The sequence below is a fragment of the Rhodamnia argentea genome, chromosome 7 (assembly GCF_020921035.1).
Source record: "Rhodamnia argentea isolate NSW1041297 chromosome 7, ASM2092103v1, whole genome shotgun sequence".
Classification (NCBI taxonomy): Eukaryota; Viridiplantae; Streptophyta; class Magnoliopsida; order Myrtales; family Myrtaceae; genus Rhodamnia; species Rhodamnia argentea.
The window spans coordinates 28184969-28197159 of record NC_063156.1 but is presented as its reverse complement, the minus strand read 5'-3'; the positions used below and the strand labels follow the sequence as shown (position 1 = coordinate 28197159).

General features: G+C 41.9%; 1 protein-coding gene across 1 annotated transcript; it reads left to right on the top strand.

Annotated features, from left to right (window-relative positions):
- Positions 1-8270: 8270 nt before the first annotated feature.
- Positions 8271-10816, top strand: LOC115749723 (60S ribosomal protein L4). The gene is made up of 2 exons (XM_030686661.2): positions 8271-9436; positions 10450-10816. Exons 1-2 carry the CDS (start codon positions 8333-8335, stop codon positions 10561-10563), a joined length of 1218 nt encoding a protein of 405 aa, XP_030542521.2. The 5' UTR covers positions 8271-8332; the 3' UTR covers positions 10564-10816.
- Positions 10817-12191: the final 1375 nt, after the last annotated feature.

Here is a 12191-nt window from a genome sequence, read left to right as displayed (position 1 = left end):
TATATATCTAAAAATTTTCGTTAACGATGAAAGTATTTTTCATTTATTTTTTTACAAACGATGCAAGCGGTCATTTTTAAGAATGGTGTCCATACCTTATCTTTCAATGAAAATTGTCGATCAATAATATTTCAAATATCTAGAAGCTAGATAGCATAGGTATATCATATGGGTACTTATCTTTCACAATGAGGAATGGGACCTATCTCAGTTTGTAACAGTCTCACAAATCTTAAAATAGGTCAAGTCCCTAAAAAAGGGGGAAAATATCAAAAGTGTCTTAAACGTATTGTATTGTTACCGATTCAGTTCTAAATCTTTAAATTGGATCAATTTATTCCTAAAATTTTTCCATTCATGCCAATTCAATCTATCCATCCAATTTTGCTCACAAAACGCTGACGTAGACGTTGGTCATTTTATGTAGCACGATCGACGTGGATGTTGACATTTTTTTTTTTTATAATTATTTAAATATTTTATAATTTTTGTTCTTTTTTTTTTTTCCTTTTGGCCGGTGATGCGACGGAGCCCTCTCCCTCGTCGGTCACGGGCAAGGCGGCCCTCGCCTAGATCCGGCGAGGGCTTGGGTGAAGTCTGTGACCCTCGTTAGTGGCCAGCGAGAGCTTGTTGGCCCTACCCTTGCATATTAGAATGAAAGAAAATAAAATGAAATTCATTTTTTAAAAAAATGTAAAAAAGTTCCACGTCGAATGGCAGCATAATGTCAACAACCTTCGACCAAAATTAATCGAATGGACGGAATTAATGCAAATTCAAAAAGTTAAAGACTAAGTTAATCCAATCAAAATGTTTATGACTAAATTTGTATCAATATAATGTATTGGTGACTTTTTTGGTGCTTTTTCCACAAAGACACTTCGCAATACCACTTTTATATACATTTCTCCAGAATTTATAGTCTCTTTGGCCAAATCTTTAGTGATTCCCAGTTATCAAACAAAAACCAAGCAAATATAACTGTAAATATCTAAATAAATTCTTACATTGTTGGTCTGCCATGATGATGACACATCAACATTGCAAAGACCAGATAACATGTTTATAAAGTTCTTGGTCTGGCATGAAGATGAACATTGGACAGATCATGTATTGCACTATTCTGTGGCCCAAATATTACACGGCGCCACAATTGCTGTTTGGCTTGGGGTCTAATTGGTAGGAAAAATTTGTCCAAAAAATTATAAATCTACTATACTTTTGCCAATTTAATTCTCAACTTTTTCATCTTTTTGTCAATTTTGACCGAAAATCGCTGACATGAACACCGGTCATCCTACGTGACACGACCAACGGTGACGTGGATAATTTTCAATTATATTTTCATATTTCTTCGAAATTTTTTGGTCAGGTCCCCCAATTGGTAGTGTCTGCTGGGGATTTGAATCCATGTACGTACCTGCATACTATACATCATAAATTGTACAAAAACCCAAACAAATATACGACTTTTTGAATTACCGTCCGTAACTTATGCCATTGCCAATAGTGAGAGAGACTTTACGCATTTCTTGCTGGAATTATCCTAGGTGAAAGCTCAAATGAAGAGGCCTTATCTCAAACATCGTCGATTCAGGTTCGGTATTTAAAGTGAACTAAGTCAGCTATCGTTTGTCAATGCGTATGCATTTAAATCGATCCCGCACCCGACCTCGAGGCAAACGAAAGATCGGGCAAAAAAAAGGCCATAAATTGTACCCAGCTCGAGGCCAACCTTACGTCAATAGCCAAATTAGTATCGACCGAATCACAAATGGGACCTTGTAGCTCAGATAGATCGAGAAAGCTGTGAATAGGGCTTAGGTCTTTCTTTTCCCAAGGTAGTTCACTAAGGAGACAACTCAATTTGATAGGTAGCTCAAGCCGATGAAAAAGTTCAAATCGGGATCAAGGGAAACATATAAATAGATGAGAACTATCCCAGATGCCATTGTGGGAAATGCAATGTATAGATTGCCGAAAGATCCCCATTCTAAGTACGCCCTCCACGAATTACAATATACGTGCATGCATGTGTTCAGACGCCCTAGGGTTTGAGTCCTGCCTTAATGGAATCAACCAAGCAAAACCAAGCTAGAGACGACTGATCTTTTCCCTCTCTTTTATGTAGTCCAGCAAAATATTTCACACCTATCCCCTCGAATGCCATCTCCGGAGCCAGTCCGACGCGTAAGTTGTAACTCGATGCACCGAGTTTCATGTGAGCTGAGAACATCATAGCCTTTTATTATTGAGAATGAGGGGGTAATATACACGCCTAAGAAGCTTGCATCGTGGCATCAGAAGACAAAGGCTCTAGGAGAGTAAGAGGAAGAAGCCTACAGGGGCAATGCTAAGGAAGAGTCATCCTCTAGCCAGACTACATATGCATTTAGGCCGTTCCACTTTGCAGGTCGCAATTCTTGCGGTCGTCGCCGTGGCCGTTGCCGTCCTCTGCTCCTTTCTCTCTCCTGTTTCTCTTGAAAAGCTTCGCAATGGCAGCAATGATCCTCTCCTTGACGATGCCCCTCTTCGGGGGTAGCCTCCTCTGCCCTTTTCTCGAGCAGGGGTGGTTCCTTGATGCGTTAGTTTCAGGCATGGTGGATGATTTTCTTCGTGCGTGACAAAAATGGGAAGAGTCGGAGAGACAAAACATTTGCCAAGGTTGTGGGTGCAGGGTAAGAGGAGACGTCGAGGAGGACACGACAATTGATTTAAGGTGGTGCCCGCTATATATGGTCACCTACATTTGGTGAAGATTGAAACTTTCACACTGAGGTGGAAACTTCATAGCTCTTGTGGGTTTTTATGGAAAAGGAGGGGAAAAGGAAGAACCAGGAAACCCCACATGTCGGACAAGTCATTCAGCAGTGATATTGACAGTGACATGACAAAGTAAGTTGACGGGAATTTATCCTTGTGAATGTCAAAAGGTAACTAAAAGCACATAGAGCTAAGGATCACAAGTGTTATAACTTTTATACAACACTTGCTAAACGATATAACTTTTTAATCAATCAACTGAATTTCACGACTTTTGAAAAACGTTTACTTGAGTGACGTGATTTTCCATTCGACCATTTGAGTATCAATAACTTTTCGTCGGATTGTGGGGAACAATTTTTATAAGGTATGGCATTCAAATGATCGATTGAAAAGTCATGGTATTCAAGTAAATGTCACACAAAAATTATTACATTGAAATTAAAAAGTTATGATATTTAAATGAGCGTCGCATCAAAATTATGGCACATATGATATTATTTTACCATATATATCATCTTATTGAACGAACGAAGAATTTACCGTCAACGACAATATTTAGACAAAAACTATTATCAATGATGACTATGCAATACGAGCGACTATTTTTAGAATATTATTTTTAAATTATTCATCTTTCACAAAACAAATGAATCATTAGTATTAGTCATACAGTTGCAGCTTGATTTACCAAATCAATACGCAAAGTGATGTGTCGAATTCTGAGTAGACACACATTCCGTACATCACCAACCAATTGAAATGTCCAATTATGATCCATTGTGCCGTGGTACTAAATTTTACGTAATGGGTGACGGGGAAAACAGAGGGAAAACAGAGGAAATGGGACTGCCCCACTCTTGGTTATGTAAGGAAGCAGGATGAGGCCGTCCCCTCACGTTCGACGCATATAATTGTACTTTATTCCGGGAGACATAATTATTGTTGTTTTCGGCAACTTCGTAAGTTGATTCCTCTGGACACGAGATTGTTCTTGTCTTCGTAAAATACATATTCCACCCTTTCTATGGATCAACATGGTGTCAGAGCCATTTCTTAGGCACCCACCTGCCCGTCGAGGCCGTTCTCCTGAAAAGAGGGAGGAATGAGTTGGGTTTTCTCTGCAGGCAAGCTAGATTTTCGGGACGAGTTCTTTATCCCTTGTTACACATCAGGTTCAAGGTGGCCGATGATTTTCTTAGCGTCTCGCGAAAAACATGAAGTGTTAAAGAGACCAAACATTTGCCAAGGCTGTGGCTGCAGGGTAAGAGGAGATGTCGAGGAGGACATGACAATCAGTTTAAGGTGATGCCCATCACATGCAAACACACCCAAATTTGGTGAAGATTGAAGCTAGCTTTTACTCTGAGGTGGAAACTTTTGAGTCTCGAGCGTCTTTGGGTTTTGCAGGGGACAACAGAGGAAAAGGAAGAACCAGGGAACCCCACATGCCCGACAAGCATCACGCGTTCGTTGTAACTGGCTACTACCAGTCTGTAATTGACACGCGATCGTTTCACTCACCATAATAATACGATCGAGGGCCAATGCACACGTGTAATTCTTCACACCATGGTATATAAATTCAGGAAAACCAATCTCCATGCGTGATGGAAAAACAGAGAGCAAACAGGGGAAATGGGAAGGCCCCAGGCTTGGTTCAAGAAGGACAAGGGATAAGGCCCCGCACGTGCACGCTGCAGGCATATATAATTGATCCGTCTGTCTTTTTATGTTGATCCCACTCCTAGTCAAGAGGTTCTTGTCGAATTTGTTAATGTAACAAGCAAAGATTAAAACTCCTCGGAAATAAATAATTCGATGATAATATTTTCATGGACTCCCAAGAAAACGATCGGTTTTTTTTTTAAATCATTCATTTTTCGGAGAAACAAACGGAGCTTTGGGTTTAAAAGTCGAAAGAGATAAAGTTTGTGCTTCCACGTAAGAGAATTAGAACAAAAAATCCCAACGCACCTAGCTTGCACACGACAGAACGCAATCGTCTCGAGAATCCTTGGTTTCCTTTCTTTTGTGTGATGTTCAGGGTTTGCCCCGGTCAGCACTCCTGTCTCGGCCTTTCTTGGTCCTCTCCTTGAGGCCGCGACCCCATTCCTGTCCTCCACGACCAGGACATGGCGGTGTCGTCTTACTGGACAAAGCCCAGGAGTGGTGGGGATGGCTTCGGCGACACGATTTTCCCTCCCCAAGCCAATTGGAAAGCTCCAGGGATGCTACAAAATGACCGGGGAGGATTTGGTTGGACGACATGCTTGGATCGCAATCGTTCCCGGCCGGCCCGCCCCACATGACCATCGTCGAGGTTTCGTAGGTCTTCCGATTTGATTAAAGTTAGCCTACCGAGCTGATATTTTCAAATTTAAAGATTCTAATTATATCTATGAGATAATGACACGTCGATGTAGTGGAATTGAGCGATCCATATTTTCTTCTACCTCTTATTTTATTTTATTTTATTTTTGTTTCGCCTTTCTTTTTTATTTGGATTTCGCTAGCATAATAGTCTTTTGGTGATTGTAAGAATAAAGTTAGGTTGTGAGTCACAAAATCTTAAAAGAGTGGATTCCGTAATAATTTTTAATTAATCGTTATTTATTTTTTTGTGATCCAAAATAGATTGTTAACATAACAATCACCCAAAAGCTGTTATGTAATCAATTCCTTTTTTTATTTTCCCCCTCCTTCTCTTATGCCCCGACATCACCGTTGTTATCCACCATCGTTCCTGCTTCGACCCATCTCTCTTTCTCAATTGGAAGCCTTCAACCTCACATGAGCTCGAGTCTAGGTTAGGTCCGGTAGCAACTAGTCATGCATCGATTGTGATCTCAAGGGTCATAATTAGTCTTTGGCGGAAATTTTGGCATAATATATAATATTGTATATGGGCTTTTAATTTATTCAATGTAACTCATAAACTTTAACTCAATGTGCAATGTGGTTCATATGCTTTTGGTACGCGTTAAATATAGTCACTGAATTTTAAGAAGATGTTCGATGTTGTCATTCCATTAATCCTAACTCAGAAACAACATTGAATATCTCTACAAGATAGTAGATTGAACGTGTACTAAAAATTTTGAGATCACATTGAACAAATTAGGAATTCATGTACGTCTATGCATTGTTTATTTTATTTTATTTTTTTTATTTTGTCAAAATAAACAAATAAGCCCCATGAAATGCTACCCGATATTACTTATTGGGAAAAATACTAAACTCATACCTCACTCTTCAATTAAGTATTTCTGATTTAAAAAAATTAAGTATCAATTACATGCCTCTACTTTTCTAAGTAAATGACCAAAATACTCCCGTTTGAAAGAAAAAACCCCATATCTTGCCCCCCACCCCCCCAAAAAAAAAAAAAAACCTAAAATCCCTAACTCAAACGTTCCAGCCCCATATCTGCCACCACCCTCCCGTTGCCGGCCACCACTCTCACCGCCTCAAATCCACCGTGGTCAGTGCCGTCCAGATTGCCCCAAAAAGTCAACTCACTATCTCTCAGCCCCCCCTATTTTTTTCTTATATGTTCACTAGAAGTCCTAGAACTTCTTATCACGAAAGTACAATTAAATTTTAAAACTTGCAAAAAGTGCAATCGAGTCCCAAAGCTTGTCAAATTAGTTTAATCGAGTCAATCCGTTAGCATCATCAATTTGTCTAACGGAAAAATGCCCACGTGAAATTTTTAAATTAATTTTCTTATCTTACATGGCATTTTTAATTATTCTATTTTTCGAAATCTTATTTAAATTAAATTAAAAACGGAAAATCGTTCAAAAAAATTATTTGAAACAAAAAACAAAACTGGAAAAAACAAAGAAAAGGGCATGGCCTCACCTGTGAGGCCCTGCCGCCGCCGCTACCAATTGTCGAAGGGGCAAGCGGAGGTCGCTAGCACTGAGCAAAGGTGGCCGGCGAAGGGGAGGCCTCGCTAGGCGCGGGCGAAGCCTAGCCCAAATTGAAGATACCCAGATTCCGAAAGTGCCTGAAGGCAATCTCGCTGCTCGAAGCCTGTTCCGAATGTACATCTTCATGTGGAGCATAGACCCGATGGGGGGAAGAGAGGACCGAGAAACAATTGGAGACTCTAGCGAGAGCGACAGGATTTTGCAGCATTCGAGTGGCGTAGTGGCGTATTCCACCCATAACTTCTCCCTTGTTGAGATGTATAAGAATGGCAAATCTTGCTAATTGGATGCTGCTTCAGTGCTTGCCCAGCTCAGCATTCGGGTGCCTGCCATTGACGAACGAGGTCTCTGATTTCCCATCTCATGGGGAACGACATCTTGGACTAGTTCCTATCGATGGTCAACAAGCGCCGCGTTCTCAACACCCCGACCGACTGGAAGGAGACCTCGCAAGCTCACGTGTTCATTGCCGACCTCCTGGGGCTGAAGAAGGTGGAGGTCGATGGGGACAAGTGCTTAGCAAGCCTCGCCACATTTGGGTTTCTTCAACCTTGATCTGGGTGAGGCTTCCCTTGCGGCTACCGGGCATCGAGGGCACTCGCCCAGGGCTAGCGATCTCCGCCAATGGGCAGTGGCGTCGACAGGGCCTCACCGGTGAGGCCCTGCCGTTTTCTTTGTTTTTTCTAATTTTGTTTTTTGTCTCAAATAATTTTTTAGCATTTTTCAATTTTTAATTTAATTTAAATAAGATTTCAAAAAATAGAATAATTTAAAATGCCACGTAGGATAAAAATTAATTTAAAAATGACACGTCGGCATTTTCCGTTAAACAAATTGACGGTGTCAATAGAAGGAGTCAATTGAATCAATTTGATAAGTTTTAAAATTTAATTACATTTTTTTACAAGATTTAGGAATCAATTGCACTTTCGTAACAAATTTTATGATTTCTAGTGAACATATTTTTTTTTCATTCATGACATCTGCTCTTCATCTCTTGGTCTCGTTATCTCTCTCGTTAGTTGGCCACCGCAACCTCAACGAGGGTCGTTGGTGTTTTCGGGACCTCAACCGAGGCTGTTGTAGCCACGGGCGACAACAGCCAGGTCACACGTGCGCGAGAGAGAGAGAGAGGAGCAGGGAAGGATGTACAAGAGTTTGATTTATCAAGGTCTAAACAAGTAATTAGCCGCTCATACTTCAAAATCTATTTATAGGGTTCGATGTACAATAGTTTCTTTCGAAAAACATGTGCCGGATAAACTCGAGGGTACTGCCTATGAAGTCACATATCGTCGTAAATCCTTTTTTTTTTTTTTCTCGTAATCCGAAACCATATGCCGCAGATTTATAAAATGCACGTAAATTTACCGCACATCGGACAGGACTACGACAATTATTTCATGTAACCGATTTACGACCGACAATGATGGGCTGGGCCCTTTGAAAGGCTATGAAGCGTAGCCCACCTTCAGGCCCATGAACACCGCACTGGATCCAAACCCTCAGTGGTACGACCGTAATTCCGATCTCATCCCTTCCGTATATATGCTCCCCCGAAAACCCTAGTTCGCTTCCATCTTCACTTCATTTTTCTCAGCTCCCGGTGCCGCCACTCCCTCCGCCACCAAATGGCCGCAGCCGCACGCCCCCTCGTCACCATCCAATCCCTGGACGGCGAGATGGCCACCGACTCCGCCGTCACCGTTCCCCTCCCCGACGTCATGAAGGCCTCCATCCGCCCCGACATCGTCTCCTTCGTCCACTCCAACATTTCGAAGAACTCCCGCCAGCCCTACGCCGTCTCCAAGAAAGCCGGCCACCAGACCTCCGCCGAGTCCTGGGGAACCGGCCGTGCCGTCTCCCGTATCCCTCGCGTCCCCGGCGGCGGCACCCACCGCGCCGGCCAGGGTGCCTTCGGCAACATGTGCCGTGGCGGTCGCATGTTCGCCCCAACCAAGATCTGGCGCCGCTGGCATCGCCGTGTCAACGTGAATCAGAGGCGCTATGCCGTCGCCTCTGCCATCGCCGCCACCGCCATTCCCTCCCTCGTGATGGCCCGTGGCCACAGGATCGAGTCCGTTCCAGAGATGCCCCTCGTGATCGGCGACTCTGCTGAGGGCGTGGAGAAAACTCCGGCCGCGATCAAGATCCTGAAGCAGATTGGCGCGTACGCTGATGCTGAGAAGGCCAAGGACAGCCAGGGGATAAGGCCCGGCAAGGGTAAGATGCGCAATCGTCGCTACATCAACAGGAAGGGACCTCTGATCGTGTACGGCACTGAGGGAGCCAAGATCGAGAAGGCTTTCCGCAACATCCCCGGTGTGGAGGTCGCCAATGTCGATAGGCTCAATCTGCTGAAGCTCGCCCCGGGCGGGCACCTAGGCAGGTTCGTTATCTGGACCAAGTCGGCTTTCGAGAAGCTGGATTCGATCTTTGGGTCTTTCGATAAGCCATCCGAGAAGAAGAAGGGGTACCTGTTGCCGAGATCCAAGATGGTGAATGCTGATCTGTCCAGGATCATCAACTCGGATGAGGTTCAGTCCGTGGTGAGGCCAATCAAGAAGGACGTGAAGAGGGCCCCTCTGAAGAAGAATCCATTGAAGAATCTGAACACCATGTTGAGGTTGAACCCGTACGCAAAGACGGCGAGGAGGATGGCTCTGTTGGCCGAGGAGCAGCGTGTGAAGGCTAAGAAGGAGAAGCTTGACAAGAAGAGGAAGCCCATCACCAAGGTACGTCCTTCATTTGCTTGTCTTCGATTACTTTTCTCTTCTGCTGTGGGCATTGATATCTGGACTTTGATGCTTTCTGAGCATGCTGTAGCGGAACGGTAATGGTCATAATGTCCCTACGTATATATGTAGACCTTTGTAAGGTTTGGATGGATACTCGCTTTTGTTCAGGAGTTCCTTGGACGCTCAATACATGCCCACATCTTCCGCGGTTTTGCCTTATGTCTTTACCATGTTGTCTTATGGATTGTCAATCTGGTGTTGAGTTAGGATGCAAGCCACGTGCCATAGGAATCATAATTGTCTTACTTATGTTGTCAGATTTCGAAGACAATAGACTTGATGGGCAAATGGACCCATGTCATCAAACTCAAAATGCATCTGATAGGAAAAAGAAATGTTAATTTTTCTTTTCTTGCGTGTGATTCTTACATGGTCTCTGATAGTATATGGGAGGTATTCAACTCTACAAATGGTTAAATTACTTTCCAGTCTGTAGGATTCATTGTGCTAAGAGATTTCATTACGATACTTATTAATAGCTACAGTTGGGGCTATACTACTATGCATGGGACTTGCTAAGGTGAAAAGAGTGAGCTATGTACGGGGCATATCATATTAACGTAGGTGGTGATGGAATAATTGCTCTCATATATATCAGCTGTCTCTTGTTAATTTAATTTCTGCATTAGCCGCTTTTCCAAAAACAACCAACTGTCAAGAGTTGTCAATAACCTTGACGGTGGCATCTCTCTCTCAGCAATAAATATATAAGAGGGTTAAATAATCTGCGTCCTTATCCTGCTGTTGTCTATTGGAGATGCTTTGCAAGTTTGTAGGCATTCAAATTCTTCTATTATATTCACATCTCTAGATATTTATTGGGGCAATGTATCATTTGTGGTCTTAGACCATTGCTTGCAGCTTTCTTTTTCCCAAGTAGAAATGCTTCAACTGTGCAACTATATCTAAGCCTTTTGATTTGCCCTATCAATTTCTCTTGTGCCTGATAGGAGGAGGCAGCTGCGATCAAGTCTGCAGGGAAGGCATGGTATCAGACTATGATCTCGGATAGTGACTACACAGAGTTTGAGAACTTCTCAAAATGGCTCGGTGTCTCCCAGTAAACTTAGTTTCCAGTTGAGTTCTCAGCTTAGAGTTTTATTTTGTGCTTCCTTTGTTGTTTAATGTGCTGTTTAGTCGTGCTTTTTTTGTCCTTAGACATTGAAGATTTTGGGAAGGAAGGTAAGTGAGTGGAATTAAAATAGAGGGACTTCTCATTTTTCCAGACCTGCTTCTTTTCAACAGTCCTTGTTCCCTTTTTAATGGTGACATACAGGATCGGAACTTTAAGTAATACGTTAGCTGGGGTTCTCGACAGTTGCGTATTATTATGCTATTTGGTATTGTAGATTGGATGTGCCATTCTTAAGTGTTCGAGTCTGATTTGCCATTTCAATTATGTTTGTTGCCTGTGTTTTGTGTTTGCATTTTTTGGATTAGATGCTTAAAGCTTGATTCATATCCCCTTTAGCATCCCTACTCACATGAGAGACTATCACGATTGACACAAGTATGATATATTCATCAAGCAACATGTTTTCCTGAACTCGTTGCATGACATCGAAAGTCTGTTGGGGCAGTTCTATGGTCCATGAAGCGACAGATCTTTGGGTGTTAAATGGTTCTAATTCTTTGTATCTCTTCGTAACTCCCACACCAGAATGTAGTAGCACAAAATCTTAAAGGTTATAGATCGAACGGCCGGAATTTCTACTTTTTATGATCCGATGATCACGAAGGGGTCGGGAATTTTTCCTCCAAGGATGTGACTGCTACCTTTTTGTTTTCTGCTTTAGAAATTGCTGTTTTCTCGTGAAGTCTTGAATCTAAGCTGGTGCATTTGATGGAGATACTCATGATGGAATTCGTGACCTAGTTATGAAATAGGCATTAGTACTTCCTCTGTGCTCACATGACATGCGTTGCTATATGCGACACCAGTATGAATTTTCATATTCAGCAATGGTTTGCAGGGTTCATAGAAGTCTTTACAGAGATATCCTAGGAACGATCGTTTCCGGAATATAAAATTTGACATTGTTCTCTGATAAAAGCTAACTGCCTTTGGATGCATTTTCTGTTTGAATGCCTCTGTTTACTGTTTTGCTTGTGATGATTTGTTCGTGTTTTAAAAATTCTGTCTTTTGCATCACGGGGCGTTGTGGGTGTTGTTTCAATGATGATATTTGGTTCGACGGCTAGCGAATTGGTATTCCGTTCATGTCAGGACATTCCGTCAATGATTTTAATGAAAGGATTGAAGTTAACCAAAAGCTTAGTAATGACAGCGAATAATGACGGAAAGTTGAAGAAATTTCAATGATTACAAGAGGAACTAATTTATTGATTCCGGGAGAAAGGAAATTAGGGAAAAATTCAAAAAAGGGTTTGAAGTCTTCTTGTTTCTTAAATAAGAACCCTAAGTAAACTTTATTTCAAATAAGAGCTCGAAGTGTTTTTATTTTCTCGAAAAATGGCTTGAAGTGAATATTGTTTCAAATAAGGGCATAAAGTGGTCATTCAATCTCAAAAAAGGGCTGATTTCAAGGGCAATTTTGTCTTTTTACTTATTTGATTTTTTCTTCTTTTTTTTTTACTTTTTTTTAATTTGTTTTACACTTTTTTTTCCCTTCACTCTCTCTTTCTCTTTCCTCATGCGACCAGACCCTCTCCCACTCTCTTTTCTTTCTTC